This window comes from Puma concolor, chromosome C2, assembly GCF_028749965.1.
Source record: "Puma concolor isolate L17-30 chromosome C2, mPumCon1.1.hap2, whole genome shotgun sequence".
Classification (NCBI taxonomy): domain Eukaryota; kingdom Metazoa; phylum Chordata; class Mammalia; order Carnivora; family Felidae; genus Puma; species Puma concolor.
In genome coordinates this window covers 43,904,537-43,921,749 of record NC_141675.1, presented here as the reverse complement: position 1 = coordinate 43,921,749, position 17,213 = coordinate 43,904,537, and the positions used below count along the sequence as shown (strand labels likewise).

The 17,213-nt window shown below is 42.1% G+C and overlaps 1 protein-coding gene across 2 annotated transcripts in view; it reads right to left on the bottom strand.

Moving 5' to 3' along the window:
- The window catches only part of GYG1 (glycogenin 1), a 75,925-nt gene extending 62,561 nt beyond the window's left edge, over positions 1–13,364 (bottom strand). Inside the window, exon 1 of one of the 2 annotated variants that reach the window (XM_086674500.1) lies at positions 13,222–13,364. In XM_086674500.1, the coding sequence (XP_086530626.1) occupies positions 13,222–13,273 (52 nt within the window). In that variant the 5' untranslated portion in view covers positions 13,274–13,364. The remainder of the gene's footprint in view (positions 1–13,221) is intronic. The other variant, XM_086674501.1, reaches the window with a different exon arrangement.
- Between the last annotated feature and the right edge of the window lie 3,849 nt (positions 13,365–17,213).

Below are 17,213 nucleotides of genomic sequence, written 5' to 3'. Positions count from 1 at the left end.
GTGTGCACTTTCAAGGTAAGTTTGATTGGAATCTAGAGAGGTGCGTTCCATCTCTCAAAAGATAACGTGCTAACAACTGCTATGTGTATGATGTATCTTTATTTAAATTAATTTTTACAATCACCTTGGAGGTTGGTATGGTCCTTATTTTAGAGATGGACATTTCTTGGCCAGGTTCTCCCAGCAAATGGCAGATCTGGGATTAGAACCCAGTTTTTCTGGCTCCAAATTTATGCGACAGAATTTCAAATGAGTAATTTAATCTCTACTCATTAAAAGTAGATTAAGGGGCACCTGGGTGGCTCAGTCGGTTAAGCGTCCAACTTTGGCTCAGGTCACGAGCTCATGGTTCGTGGGTTCAAGCCCTGGGTCGGGCTCTGTGCTGCCAGCTCGGAGCCTGGAGCCTGCTTCAGACTCTGTGCCTCCCTATCTCTTTGACCCTCCCCCACTTCCACACATGCATGCTCTCTCTCAAAAATAAACAAATAAAACACTAAAAAAAAAAAAAAAAAAGTAGATTCAATGACCTCATCCCTCCATTTTTAGGCTGTTTAAGCCAGTGCAGAGCACAATAGCACTGAGCATAACAGCATCGGAGGAAACAATCAGCAATAAGATAAGATGCCCCTTCAGCTTTTTCTAAATTCATGGTCTTAAGTACCTGTGTCATGTTTGCTAGCCTTCCAAATTCCTGGTTTAGTCTCCTTGAGTCCAGATGTCCAGCAACAGTTTATGACCTATAATTAAACAGAATCCCCTCTCCTTATCATACCCTTCAGATAGAGTCCTACCACACGAAACACAGCATCCCAAAACACTTCTCTTTGATTTAATGTTGATAGTCATTCTTGTCCTCATTGATTAATATAATCATATGAAAATATGGTACTGAGTGCCCTTAAAAGTCCACCAAGAAGAAAAATGTAATTAGGCGATATTGGGGTAAAGAGGTAAGCCTTGGGAAGTGGCAGAAAGAGGAGGAAAGACGAATTCGGGACTGAGCGAATGTCACAGACTAACCAGGCAGGTTTTACCTGCACGGGGAGTGTGAGGGCGTGTGTTTATCTGAAACCCTGGAAATCCTCCAGATTCAGTCCCACGAGCTATGTGACAACGGGCGGTCTTTGAAAGGAGCAAGGACACATCACTTTGGTTGGAATTCCTGGTCAGAGAGTGTGCGAGGAAAGATAACAGGCTGGCTTCCAGGTCTGATTAACCCTCTCCGTGGGTGCACCTGGCAAAAAGAACCCGCTATGGGTGGAGGTGTCCAGGGACGGGGGCTGGGGGGCTTTGGGCCACAGAGGGGAAAGGACGCACACAGGAAACATCCAGGACTTTACCAGTGTTGTTCTGCCAGGGGATTCCTTGGAGCCTTAGCTCAGGTTTGCCAGAGTTGCCAAAGACAAACGCCTTCCCCTGCTGTCCCTTTCACTTCCCAAGTTAAGAAAATGTTAAGTCACCACAGAGGCTCCTAGGAAACGTCCAGCTGTCCTGCGAGGGCAGCTCATCTCTGTCCTGGAGGACCATGACTCTGCACTTCTTAAGGAACAGGTTGTTTGTTTGCTCATGTGTATCTATTTGTTTATATATCTTCATTACCCCTCCTCGTTTAGTGGAGAAAACCTAGCTTTCTCAGTATGTAGCTGGAAAGCACATGATGGGGAAGATGTGGGTGTTTGTAGCCATCTGTGGCCTTGAACATATTACCAGAGTCATTTGGATTTCTGTGGCTTTCTGTATGAAGCGAATCTCATAGGTAAATACAGAAATATTATATTCTTCGTTGAGCAACATCACATCACCATCTTCTTAGAAGAGATGAAAGTCTTTCACCTTACAGCTCGTTCTTTCACTGTGAACAATCTTTTCTAACAGGACTTTCTTGGGATCACAGAATGTTACAACCAGAAGGGAGATAATGAATGAAAAAAAGAACTTTTCCACTGTAAAGGTCCATTCAAACACAGAAGTCCTTACAAATGCCTATATTAGGGGGAAAAACATCCAAATCCCCATGTTGCATTTGGAGTCTGTTTTCTGTTTGTTCTGTTCTCAGTAGGGAGAACAGCTCATTACTGTCCTGGGCACGAGCCTTTTATATACTTGAAAACCATTGCTGGCTAACCCTGTAACCCTCTCGCCTCTGAACAGAATTACCTTGGCTCCTTTAACCTCTCCTGATCTTTATTCCTCAGACCTCTAATCTCTTCTGCGGCTTTCTGTGAACTGACTCCAGTTTCTCCCTCTCCCCTATTAATTGCAGCCCCAAGGAAGGGTCTGCCCTGGTTTGTGTGGCTGAGCAGGGAAGACGGGAATGGAGAGGCGGGCAGTGACAGCAGAACTTGTTAGTGGACAAACACAACGGAAAACGGGGGAGGAGTAGGCAGTCTTTCCAGAAGTCAGAAGTCAGACTTCGCCACCAAATCATTTTCATTTCAGAGCTTTCCAAACAATGGCACACAAGTACATCAGTGAACCATTTGCTTACCATTTAACAAGGCATTGCTATAGGCCCGGCACTATAGGCCCAGGATCCAGGACACTGCCAATTCTTGGTCCCCAGGCAGAACCCTGCCTGCGGACGGTATATGTTTTGCTGTCATAAGTTAAGTCTGTGTTTTAATTGGTTACCGGTATTTTAAATTTAAGAGATTACACCTACAATTTCACCTACAATTTTCAGTTTCTTTCAAATCTTGAAGGTTGGGGAATATGAGGCTTGTGTGTCAGGCCTGGGATCGTGTGCTAGAGCTGAGTAGTAGCTCCCCCATATGAGTGGGGAACTGCCTCCAGTTCTCTTAAACCCCATCTGGCCCTTTGTTATGGACTGAACTGTGTCCCCCAAAATTCATGTTTTGAAGCCCGAATCCCAGTGTGACCATATGTGGAGATAGGGCCTTCGAGAAGGCAATTGGAGGCAGGGGGGACGGGGTGCCCAGATGGCTCAGTTGGTTAAGGGTCTAGCTCTTGGCTTTGGCTCAGTTTGTGAGTTCAAGCCCTGCATTGGGCTCTGTGTTGGTGGTGCAGAGTGTGCTTGGGATTCTCTCTCTGCCCCTTCCCTACTTGCACTGTCTCTGTTTCTCTCAAACAACAAACTTAAAAAAAAAAAAAAAAAAAAAAAAAAAAGAAGGCAATTAGGGCCAGTGTCCTTATAAGAAGAGGAAGAGACACCAGAGAGCGCGCGCTCTCTCTCTTACCATGTGTATACAGAGGAGAAGGAAAGGCCCTCAGACAGAGAGAAGGCAGCCATCTATTAGCCAGGAAGAGAGCTCTCACCAGAAACCAATGCTGATGGCACCTTAGATCTTGGACTTTCAACCTCCAGAGCTGTGAGAAAGTAAGCTTCTGTTGTTTGCACCCCTGCTCTGTGGTGTTTTGTTATGGCAGCCCAAGCAGACAAATACACCCAAATTCACTTTCTGCCTAGCTTCTGTGGGCATTTGAGTTTGAGACCCCTGCTGTATGTGCTTGGGAGTTAAAAGACTGAATATCTGGTTGAGGTATTTTGTCTACTTGTAGAGAAAGTTAAATGGAGAAATAATTTGTAACACAGGACATAATGTAAGAGATGTACAAACTGATGTCAAAGGATGGAACTGTCAATGGCTGGGATGGGAGGGAGAATAGAGATGTCTCCTCTGTGGGGAGATAGTGTGTCAGAAGGTTTTCGAGAGATTAGCAGGATTTCAACAGATGATGATGGAACATAAGGCAGCAGCAAAGGCTTGCAGGCATGAGAGTGGAGGGTATATTACTAGGTTTGACTAGCGTTCAGGGTCCATTGCGGGGAGGAAGGTGTGATAAGAGATGAGGCCAGAAAAGGAGAAGAAAGTCAGATTATCAGCCATGAATGAATGCCACACCGTAGGGTTTGGTTTAATTCTGGAATGAATGAGGAATACCTGAGGGGGTGGAGGATAGAATTGAGTGGATGAAAGGTATGGTTTAATTAATTCATTAAGCACATATTTGTTGGGAGCATCCAAAGTGCCAGGTACTTGCAAATACAGCCCTGGGCAAGGTGGGACGAAGTCTCTGCCCTCATGGAGCTGGCAGAAATAAACAATCGGCTGCATAACATAATGTCAAGGAGTGATGAATCCTATGAAGAAAAATAAAACAGTGCAAGAGGAGTAAGAGGGTAGAGGGTAATACGGCAGGTACTGCTTTGGATGCCCATGGTCAGGGAGGGCATGATATTTAGGCACAGCCTGAACGAAGTGAGAGAATGAATCATGTGGGTATTGGAGAATACAATTCCAGACAGAGAGAACAGCAAGTACAAAGGCCCTGAGGCAGCAGCACAGTTATGTTCATGGAACAACATAGAGGCCAATCTGGCTGGAGTAAACAACGGGAAGAATGATGAGCAGTGAGGCTGAAGTAGTCAAGGATCAGATCTTTATCTAGGAAGGGAACTCCAGTGCAATGGTGGGGGTGAGGGGGTGGGGGCGGAAGGGGGGTGGGACTGATCGAGGACCAGGACTGGAGCAGGGAGACACCCCCTAGGAGTTCATAGGAATGAAGAGGGCTGGATCAGGGTGGGCAATTGAGTTGCAATTGTAGAGTCATACATACTCTAGAAGAAGGATATATTTTGGACACAACGTGAAATCCCCAAACAGAGCTAGTCTTGGGGAAGACAGGATTTTGGGGACAGGATGAGATGGGGTACTGACCTCCCAATCTCTGGATCAATCATGTGCAATAACAGCTGTCAGAGGAAGAGGATAATCAAAAGGTCTACAGTCTGCAACTGTCCCAAAGAAGGGTGAAGGCAGAGATTAGGGTTCATCTGTTTCCACAGCTCAGAAGCCCAGGCACTGTCCATGGGGCATAAGGGAGAATGTAACCGTTCTTCCCCTAAAAAGTAGAACACTATCACTTAATACTACAGATTTCTGGCAGATGTCCCCAAACCTGGTTTGGTTTGGCCCTAGAATGAAATGACTTGTTCTAATAAATGGAAATAAAAAGAGTTGAAAGGCAATACAGAGGGAGGGGTCAATGCAGACCAGAATGTGGTTGGCTTGGTATGGTTTCCCTTGGGCATTTTTTTTTTTTTTTTGAGTTTTAGTGAGGAGGAGGTAAATAGTCCTTTGAGAGCCATATAAAGCTCTGCTTCCAGACTGCAATGGCCAGGGAGCATGGTCATCACCTTTGGCATTGTTCTCTAGATTTTTTACCCTTGGTGTTTTTCCTTTTCCTTGCTTGGCTGGGAGAATTATGAGCTCCTTTGGAAAGAATGCCGGGCTTTCTCCCTTGGCCCTGCTGTGGGCAAACGTTCAAAAAAATGTTAATTGTAAATATCTGTGATAAGAGTGCCCTCTTCTGGTATACCCTATTTGTCTTCAGCTGCTGTTTCCCTGACAATGCTGCATTTTTAGGCTTAATTATCTTTTTTTATTAAATTGACAAAGGAGAAAGGCAAAAGTCATTGTTGGGGATAAATTAATTTTACCCACTGTTTCTAGAACTTTCTTCCACAGTCCTAATCCTTATTTGGCCATAGTCTCTGAATCTTCTGACCCAATCTTTCTTTGGAATTTACACGTAACCTTTTATTAATTCACACACACACACACACACACACACACGTAAAAATGGCAGAAAATCAAAGTGTGGAAGGGGTGTTGATACAATTCATTTGATCGCTTTTCTGCCTGTTATTTATTGAGTGCCTGCTCAGTTTGTTGAATGCTTGAGGCATAAGCCTTTTCCTAGGACCTTCCGGATCCTAAATGAGTAAGGTACAGTCCTCATCTTTGCCGAGTTTGGTGGTGGGAAAGATGGATGAGTAAATATAAAATTGTAACAGCAAGTGACAAAAAACTGAGGTGTGAACTGTGAAGTGAGTGGTCACAGGGGGACATGAATTAATATCTTTGGTGATTCAAACACAAAGATGAAAAAAATGTATGCCTCCCTGACCTGAATTATTTCTCCTGACAGTCACATTTCTCTGTGCACTAGACCTCAGGATTCTACCCACAAATAATGATAGGTTTAATATATTTCTGTGTTACTAATGTCACAAAGTGAGTTTGGATCTGAAAGGGATGTGTGTGTACACACACACACACACACACACACACACACACACACACACACAGTTTTCTCCTAATTTTTTTCTTCTATGTTCAAGGGAAAATGTTTCCTTTTATACCTTGAATATTTGGAGAGACTCTACATATCTAGCTTCAGCAAATTAAATATTGCTTTTAATTGCAGAATACCAGTGTACAATGAAAAAGGTTATGTATGGGTTTTGCTAGAAAGCATTGTTCTGATAGAAATTATTTTCCTCCATATAAAGGAGGAGTTATCTTTAATGAGACCCTCCAAATTTTGTTCTTTGCAAAGGAGAGGCTTGCTCCCCTCCTGGTCTCTTGTGACATTTATCCATTGGCTTTAACCCACAATCTTGTATCTGTGGGGCTCTGAAAGTTACCCAGTTTCCCAATGACTCTTAACCTTTTATTTTGTTTGATTTGGAAAATTTATTAATGCAGTTTTTCTATGTCACTAATCTTCTGCATAAGAAAAGCTTTAATTAAAACTGGGAGAGAGAGTGAGTCTACAGTGAATTACATTGGTTCCTCATATCTATCCCTTGGCTATACATGCAAATGAAATGTATTGGTGATATTTTGGGGGTATACTTCTCACCAGACATAGATGGTATTGTTTATTATTTTATTTTTATTTATTTTAGTTATTTAAAGTATTTATTTTATTTTTAATCACTTAGGATTCCTTTTGCATCTGCATAAATTTGGTCATCTTTTTAATTTCTTTCTCAATAATGGCTTTAACTCTCAACTATGTACTAAAAGAAAACTTTTCTTTCCCTTAAAGTCAAACTGAAAACCTTCCTTTCTCGTAGGACAGCTATCCCTAGGACTGTTGTTTTGGTTCACTATGCTTCTGTTGCTCATCCTGCACCCTGTCCAAAACTATCTTCTAAACTCAGGAATTTCTAAGAGAATCTTAGAGAAGTAGCCACAAAATCTGTAAGTTATACCCTGAGAAACACTGATTTGGGGCATCATCTTGGTGATTTAAAATAAAAACCTCAAGTGGACTTGGAGAATACAGAAGCTCAGTGTAACTTTGAATCTGGTTGGTCCTTAGTCTGTCTCAATGATCCACTATGGGTGGAGCCACGAGGGCTGTGCCTCTACACCCGTGGTGGACAACTGAGCCTTCCAATTCTGTTGACTTGGTTTTTTTTTTTTTCCTTTGGTGGCGGCAGAGGTGCTAAATCAAAAATAGAAGTGAAACACAATATTCAAAATGGCAGTGAGAAGTAAACAGAGGTGAGGGAATCAGTAAGACAGAGGGGACAGAGTTAGGGCACTCGAGTTCCATTGGCTCTGTCACTCATGTGCTATTGTCCTAGAGCAAGCCATGCATGTGCTCGGGGCCTCATTTTCCCTGCTCTAGAGTGACCAGGGCATCTTGTGGGAGGTTCAGGTAGGATGAGGAAAAGGAGATGGGGTGAAATATTTGAGGCTTAGGGTCCCCACCCTGGTTTCAACCTAAGCACCTCAATTTCATTCTGTTTTACGTGTTTTGCTTCATCATAAGACCTTGTGTGAAGAAAACAAAAGATCTCTGATCCAGCAAAACAAAACAAACACCTTCATTAGACTTAACGATTTCCAAATTTCCTACTAGCTCTAGAATTCTAGGAGAATCAGAATGGTGGTATTTGTTGTTTTCCTGCCCAGTATCAAATGATGACTTCCTTCTGATTTTCCTGCAGTCATCTTGTGACTATTATGGCAAAGCCTGAGACTGTCAGAGGCCACCACAGACAGCTTAGGCATCGAGCCAGTCCCAAGGCAGCCAAACAGAGGTGGATCCTGGCGGCAGACTTTAATTTCAGGATGAAGCCTCACCTGTGGCTATAGTGTCTTCCAGGATTTTCAGTTACATGAGTCAATGAATTCCACCCCCACCTCCCTTTTAGCTTAAGCCATTTAAATTCAGTTTTTCTGTCACTTGCAACCGAACGATTCTAATTGGATCAGATAGTGTTTAAACTATAGTCAACAAATGTTTACTGGAATGTCATAGAGTACCAAATAATAAATGCTTGAGATATAAATCAAGGAACTATTTTTGTCATCAACAGCTTAACTTTAACATGTTGACCTTTGTGTACGGAAATCAGTCCTGATTTACTACCAATAGGACATTCCCTTTGACTTGTTTAATTAACTAGTGATGAAAACTCTTACTTGTGAAGCAATTAAATGGATAGTTTTGGTCTCACTAACATGTTGAGGCCATCTGAACTCATATGGAGGTGGATAAATCTACCAAATGTAAAACCAATAAAAGCAGATAATTGCAACACTACAAAGCACATTGAAGGACACAGGGCTAAAATCTCCCCTACTCATCTTTGTGAGAATGTACATTGTAACAACTGTTTTAGGGCAATTTGACAATATTGCCCAAAGCCTTAGAACTGTGGTCCTATTTGGATTTGGCAATCTCACTTCTAGAAATGTATCCTAAGAACTAACTGTGGATATACACAAAATCTTAGATATGGAGATATCCATAACTACATTGATTACAAAAGCATAAACACACACACACACAAACTGTACCTCTAGAACTGTATCCCCCACCCACCCAGCCCAATGCATATGCTAAAATCCTAACCTTCATTACTTCAGAATGTGACTGTATTTGGAAATAGAGCCTTTGAAGAGGAAATAAAAATAAAAATGAGGTCATATAATTGGGCTCTAATCCAATATGACTGGTGTCCTTATAAGAAGAGGTGATTAGAACACAGACACACACACACACAGAAGATCATAGGAGATACCAGAGGAAGACAGCCATCTACACACCAAGGAGAGAGGCTGATAACCTTGATCTCAGACTTCTGGCCTCTAGGACCTTGAGAAAATTAATTTCTGTTGCTTTAGCCACCAGTCTACGGTATTTTGTTATGGCAGCCCAAGAAAACCAGTGCACGCACACACATGCACTTACACACACACACACAGGCATGTAATGTCGAGCAGTATGGGACTAGTTAAATATGTATGGCTCATCCACACAATGGAAACCCGTTTATCCCATTTAAAATGATGCAGATAAATACTGTTATGAAAAACTCTTGCTGATATGTTATTAGGTAAACTAGATTATCACACAGTATGTATAGTATACTCCTTATTTATAAAAACATCTATGTGTACATATATAATGGATATTAATTTGGTCTAAGAGAAAATACTTTCCTTTGTTCAGAAAAGTGAAAAATGGCTCTGCTAGCAGTTGGATCATGATGTTGCCAAGTGGAAATTAACAATGTTTACAGAATATAAAGAATGCTCATACAGTGACATTCTGACTATGTTTGGAACAAGATAAAGACAAGGCCACTCTATAACCATAAAGATAACTAAGTATCTTCTCTAACACTGATGACTGCTGCTTTCTTTTTATATTTTTATTAAAAACATTTTTTAACTTTATTTATTTTGAGAGAGAGAGGGGCAGAAAGAATTCCAAGCAGGGTCTGTGCTGATAGCAGATGTGGGGCATGATCTCATGAACCTTGAGATAGTGACCTGAACCGAAATCAAGAGTTGGTCACTTAACTGACTGAGCCACCCAGGTGCCCCATCTTTTTAAACTGATATCTCTCACTTCAGTTTTTTCCTTTCAGGGTGAAAATTAAGATAGTCATCAGCAAATTCCCTTTCTTTTTGACAGAATCCAATCCAAATTTGATCCCTGTTGCCCTAATGTCTCCTTAAAAGTATCCATATAAAACCTCACTGCCCTGAGAAGCCCCTCTCAACTCCCTTTTCAGTGGCTTTGGTCAATAGGCTTTAAGAGTTCTAGATGAGGTAACTTTGGCCCTCTCCCACTCACCAGAACTGGCTGGAAATTCCATCTCAGCTGAGTTTTATATAGAGGACAGCAAATAGAGGGGTTACAAATGGTCAGGTCTCTGTGGGAACTCATTATCCTTTTTCTAAGATGGCAGCTTCATTTCCTCAGCCAAACTGGGTAAGAGGATCTTATGCTATAGGATAAGGCCAAAAATCTTGGGCTCAATTCCCCATTCACAGGAGGCTCTGTCGGGTGGGCCCTGGGTCTTCCCCATTCACAGAACCCACTGCCACTGGCCTCCTCCCTAGTGAACCTTCTGTCCTCCTGGCTTAGACCTCCTCTACTCAACACCAGCCTCCTTCTGGGTAGGGGAGGCCTCAGCCTTCTTGCACCCCCTAGCTTCCATTTCTAGTTCTGCAACTGAAGTGTATGAGCTATGGAGCTCAGGCTCAGGATGCAGAGTTGGCTTAGGAATGAAAAAGAATAAAATACCTCTCATTCTTTTTTAGCAGTGAGTTCAGCACACATTAATCTGTGACTAATACCCTGGCACATATTCTAGAAAGGGTTCTGAATATATAACCTGAAGGGTTAAAATAAGTGTCTCTACAGTTGTATTATGGACCTTTAAAAAGGTTTCTGTGGGTTACTTACTTTTTCTTTCTAATTTTTGTTACATCGAATATTTGCTTTCAAAATAAGAAAAAAGTATGTCATTTATTTTTAACTAATGGAAGGGAAGATAGAATAAGAAGAGGTGGAGGGTGAAAGGAAGAAACCAGGGCCTTCCATGGTGGGTGCAGAGGTGTATCACTGCAGTGTGAACACAGGACAGCCCTGGAGGTTGGTATTCCCTGGAATTCTGGAGTAAAGACATCAGCCTTTTGGCTCTGATTTGCACTTGTAAGAATATTTTAAGTGGCTCTTTTACCCTCTGTTTATCAATGAATACAAGGTAGCCCCATGGAGGCAGTAGGCGGTAATGGGAGTTCCTAATTGGGGAGAAATTTTCTTTGGAAAGGGAAATGGCATGATGGGTTTTATCCCCGGTTTTATATTAGAATTACTGATACCTGGGCCATACCTCCAGTGATCTAGTTGGTTATTGCTTAAAGGAAGCAGAGGGTGGGTGAAGAATGGAGCCCTCAATACAAAATTCTCCTATTCATAATTTTCCCTAGGGCCATCTTTGAAAGGAAAAGTGGGGCTACAGATTATTTCTTTCCATCAGTGTTTTCTCAGCTATGGTATGTGTACCATTGGTACAAAAACTATGCATGTCGTTGCAGGGAAAAGCATTTCAAAACAGTTTTTAATGGCATATACTTATTATATTGTATATTAGAAAAATTAGAAAAAATATACATCAAAGTTATGATTTTATAGTAGTGAAAGAACTTTAAAAAATGAAATTCATTTATATAAAATGCGAGTCAATCGATATATTAGGTAAATCAGATACAGATAAGTTAGATAAATTAGGTAAGTTGCAGTGCAGGTGGTACATGGATATGGCAAAAATCAAGATGGTATGCATGTCTTTAGACTGGGAAATACAAGCAAAAATTGCTTTATCACACCTTTTTGAAACAGGTGAGCTTTGGGCAGTGATTCAGAGCCGTGCCTCCAGACACTGGACTGAAAATATGTGGGGCTGGCTGAGAGCTTGCAGAAAAAGAGATTCCAGGTTTTAGTTCCTAAGACCTGGGATGGGGTCCAGGACTGTGTCTTTTCCTGAAGCTTTCCTGGTGGTGCTGGTGCAGCCTGGTTTGGGGACCTTGAAGAAGGGAGCAATACCTCTTTGGGCCTGGAAGAGCAGTAGTTCTTTAAGATAATGAAACTTATTTTAAGTATTTGCTGGCTGTGAAGGCTATTCATTGTTGTTGACTGTCATCAGCATGGCTTTGTAAACTTTTAATTTTTAAACTGCGCCTCTGGGTCTCAGCATTGAGCGAGTGTGTGAAAATTAAAATACACACAAGCAAGCACACTATACCCCTGCCAAAAACACATTTCAATCTGATTTAACCAATTAAACAAACAGGAGTGAATTACACCATTAGGCTCCACAGGGCTGCCAGAGCAAACCGACAGCATGGTGCAGACCGGGCATGGGAGTCATAAAGTGCATGTTTCTAGTGGAAAGGAGATGCTCGAGTGGGAGCTGTTTCACGGCAAATTGATGTTTACTCAGTGAGTTTCAGAGGAATCATTGTGAGGCAGCTGGGAGGGAGCACTCTGGGATGGAAACCCTGCATTGGGGCCCAGAGTCCTGTGAGAAGGCGATAAGAGAGGAGTGCCGAAGAAGAGACATCAGACACTGGAAAGCTACAATCCCACCAGATTGGGGATGGGGGGCGGGGACAAGGGAGAGATGAAAGACTAAGAGAAAGCTGGCAGCACCAGAGGGCACAGAGACTTTACTGAAAGGCTGGTGAAGTCCTCCACTTGAACAGCAGCAAATAGTTGCTGTTGGGGAGAGGGGCGCAAAATATTATCCTAGAGGACACTTAGGGAACAGAATAAATTCTTTAAGGAAATCATTAAGAGCAAATACCCATCTAGGTAGTTGCAGCAAGTGACTATCTTGAATCTCCTGTGGCAGTCCTTAGTTCAATGGCTCTGTTTTATGGTCCAACTGGGTGTTAATGTCATATGCCCTGATTTTAGGGTCAGAAAAAAATGAGGAAAGGATCTGGGGTTAGAAGGCCAAGATGGCATCCCGATGGCCCTGCTCCAGTGTAAGCTGGGACATGTGAATTGCAGAAGCTGATAGACTGGGGGCAAGCGTGGATTCCTGGACCTCCCAAGCAAAGGGGACAATTGCCAGGGGCCAGGCCACTCAGCAGGGTTTCCAGAGGTAGTGGCCACTGTTTTTCACCTACTTCCAATTCAAAAAGTCCTACTCATAGACTCCTAGTCAAATTCAAATTGTTCTCTTTATCTGATGGAAAATTTTCATACTATGCCAAAGAAACGGGACAAAGATTTGTCTTATTTCTATTTACTGTTGCCTTTCCTTATCAGTTTCTTCATACATACATACTTTTAAAACTAGTTCCACTATTTCGGTCCCCTTTTGCTGTTATTCTTACGGAGACTGATGTTACAGGATTTTGGATGCAATTTTCAAAGACATGGGCATTATGACACTTTGATTATACTGTGGAATAATTTTATAAAGTAATTTGAGTTTTGGGGGGGAGATAGAAAATAGAGCTTAGCAAAGTTTTTCCACTAGGTGTCACTCTTGATCCAATTAAACCCGCTAGCGGTGTTTATAAATAGAAGTATATCTATAAAACATTGATATCCTTGGTTACGTAAACATGAATAACAAAATGTCCCCACCTGTGTGTTCTGAAGTCCTTTCCCGGTAATCTCTGTCATAAAAGGCGACCATACATCAGTTCTCTGGAGGACTAATTCCTATCACAGCCACTTTTGTTGTGAGACCTTGAGACTTCTTTGGAGTTGCCAGCTGGCCGCTGAAGTCGGAGCCTTAATTCGCTGATTTTTTTTTTTTTTTTGTCTTTTTTTTTTTTTTTTTTTCTTTTGTCACAGGACCCTACCCCTTCGGGATCACGTTGGAATCTCCTGTGATTAGAGCTCATGTTTCCAGAATGCTACATTTCCGGTTGCTGCTCCCAGGAGTGCTGTCTGCGGGTCTCTCCAGGCTGCACCTTCAGCGGGCCCCACGTGTCCTGCATCCCCGCGCGCTCCCACCCCGCCGCTTCCACTGGCCGCAGTGAGCCTGCCAAAGGGCATGGGGAAGTTCAGGGACACGTGGCCCTGGGAGGTCGGCTCTTACCGCGGCCGTTCTGGGGCGGGGCTGGTAAAGTCGCTGCTGGCAACTTTGAATTTCAGAATATGGGATTATTGGATTGGTCACGAGTACTGGCCAAATTTGACTCGTTTCTCGTTTGCACTGCTTCAGGGATAGAAATAGCAACAATCCGATTCAGAGAGACTGTCTGGGGTTTTAATTAAAAAATAGGCCTTATTCTTACTTTAAAAATGTTATTCTTCAATATATAAGGAGATCACCTGCAGAGAAGAAATAGGGCACTGATAACTAATATTTATGTAACACTTTCTGATTCATGAGGTTGTCTCAAATTCATTACCTGTGTTACCTTCAGCATAACTTTGGGAGATGAGTATTAATACTACTGTGTTTCTGACTGGACCTACAGCTGTGGTGTTCCATGCTTGCTAAACTGGAATTTTAATCCAGACAACCTGATTCCAAAAGCTATGAAGTCCCTTAAACCAGGTTCTTAAGTAAGGTGTACATCAAAATGTCCTGGTGAATTTTTCAGTATATGTGCTCCCAGATCCATGCTGAACATTGTCAGAATTCCCTGATATTGTGTTCATTCAACAGTAAAACACAAAATAGGCATATAATATTACATTAGGTAATGATAGATGTTTTGGGAAGAAAAAACAAAGCAGACTGAGGAAGTAGAGGGTGACAGGGGTGCTATTTTAGGAAGGATCAGTTGGGGAAAGCCAATCTCTCCAAGGAGGGGATATCTGAACTCAGGCCTGAATGAAGTGGGGCCGTCAACTTTGCAGCTGTAGGTGGGAAGGATGTTTTAGCAGAGGGACTAGCAAGTGCAAAGGCCCTGAGGCAGGAGTGTGCTTGGTGTGTGAAAAAAGGCCATGTAGCTGGAATGGAGTTAATTAGGGGAGAGTGCCAGGAGATGGGCTGGGAGATAGCCTGGAGCCAGATGTTAGGCCTTCAACTGGTGTTGCACGACTTTAAAAACAGGTGCGAGCACAAGTCTTCACTCCTCTAATGATCTTTTTTTCTTTTACCTTGCTGAGCAATGAAAAGGAAAAACAGGGAAGATAAAAGCACAGCTAAAATACAGCCCTGATGAGCTGCCACCATTGCAATCCCCATGAAGCTGCAGTCAGGGCTGTTCGAGAGACCAAGAAGACTGAAAATGGTTAGTGGTGAATGAGTAGCTGCTAATTTGATAATCACCGTGAATCCGAGTGAAACAGATTTGTTCGCCTCACTGTCTACAATTTACTTTTATTTGTGATTGAATTGTAATTTCCATTTAAAATCATTATAAGGAAACAATACGTTCCCATCACGCTCACTTAAGTGCCATCCTGGAGTTTTTAGTTTTGCTTTAACATTAAATCTGGTCATGCTGTCTTTCCCACCATCAGGATTTTCTCTTAAGATGCTGTTCTTTTCCTTGTTGTGTTTATCACATGGGGGCAAACTACGCATGCCTGGAGAAACAATGATCACATTTCACTTCTTTTTTTTTTTTTTTTTCCTTTTTCAACGTTTTTATTTATTTTTGGGACAGAGAGAGACAGAGCATGAACGGGGGAGGGGCAGAGAGAGAGGGAGACACAGAATCGGAAACAGGCTCCAGGCTCCGAGCCATCAGCCCAGAGCCTGACGCGGGGCTCGAACTCACGGACCGCGAGATCGTGACCTGGCTGAAGCCGGACGCTTAACCGACTGCGCCACCCAGGCGCCCCGATCACATTTCACTTCTAAGGTAAGTACAGATTGGTTACCTTTGACATTTTCTCTTAAGAGCATTAAAGATCTCCCATAATTTTGGGAAAAACAATCTTCCACAGAGGTAATTTTAAAAATATATTTATTAAAGCAGGAATAGAATGCCATATCCACACAGTTTAAGTCCACGACAAATACAGTTACGTTAGATAGTACTCATGTTAACTTTTCTATATGCCCAGATTTATTAACTATCATCTGGAAAATAACATGATATGCTATGATTAGTCACTTGTTTAAGCTAGCTGGAAAAGTCAGAGGAGGGGGACTCTAGGTGAGAAATGCAGGTAATTTTGCCTGGGATAGCCCACTCATGAGCCCACACTCCAAGTGGCCGGCACACCACAGTTAAGGAATAACTTCAGAAAACACACACCTTCGATGACATCAGAATATGGCAGTAATGAAGCAGATTGTGAAACCGGACGTAAAATGTGATCCTATATTTGGTAAAACAAAGTCATATGTTTATATATGCATTAAATAATTTCTAGAATTATATTCTCAGAATATTGCCAGTGGTATTCTTAAAAAATTTTTTTTAATGTTTATTTTATTTTTGAGAGAGAGAGAGACAGAGTGTGAACAGGGGTGGAGCAGAGATAGAGGGAGACACAGAATCTGAAGCAGGCTCCAGGCTCTGAGCCCTCAGCACAGAGCCTGACATGGGGCTTGAACTCACGAACCGTGAGATCGTGTAAGCAGAAGTCAGACGCTTAACCAACTGAGCCACTCAGGTGCCTCACCAGTGGTGTTCTTTTAATGGAAGGTGGTTTCTGAGTGATTTCATTTGTATTTTGTTGCGTACCCATACTTCCTAAGATGAATATCTACTTGTGTAACAAAGAAAAACGCGTACAATAAAGTTTATGTACTTGTATATTATAGAAAAACACCACTAAAAGTTTTCTTTTCTTCTTTTTTTTTAACTGGTGTTTGCTGCATGGTTTCCTCTCAGCCTCATTGCTTGTTTAATATCTCACCAATGAATGATTGATTCCTACTTATTTTACTTCAGCACAAACTTTGCCTTCCACAATAAAAAAACATAGATTGATGCCTCTGTACATTTTTTCTGTTTTTATTATAGTCACTCCATCTCTACACCACAGAGGAAGAGATGATTTTTCCATGTGACTGTTAATGGTCTTCTGGAGATAGGCCTCAGGAAGTTCAGGATTCTGGATCCCACTGTCTGCTATTTCTCTTCCGTCCACTAGAGGGAAGCAGATGACAGAAGGACTCTTGGGCCATCAAGGTTTACTTGTGTTGACAGCTTTCTGGGAGATAAGTGAGAAATGGCCCAGGCATAGTTGGCTGGGTGTCACAGTGACTCTGTCATTCAGAAAGCCATATGGTTTATTTGTATTGGTGCAAATTAACAACAGAATGTTTCCCTCTCCCCTGAACTATGGAGATGCAGAAAATTAACTTCTGCCCTGTTGTTAGGAGTTTCCGAAGATACCAACGACACGAATGGGCACCCGTAGGAATAGGACTTGCACCACATAAGGTTTTGTTTTGTTTTTGTATGAGATTTGTGCTCGCTACACTACGTACTGTTGGAGGTTCTGGTTAACTAAATTTGAGGCAGGGCTGACCTAAAGTTGAGGTATGAAACAAAGGTGAACTGTTCTTGCCCTTCTGGTGTATAGAATACAAAATCCAGATAATGGGGGTAGAAAATCTACATACAATTAAAGGGATGTAAAGGGATGGTGACTAGTGAAGAAAATGCTGAAGAAATACATTTGACTCGGAGTCAGGATTTAAAGAAAGTAATGCC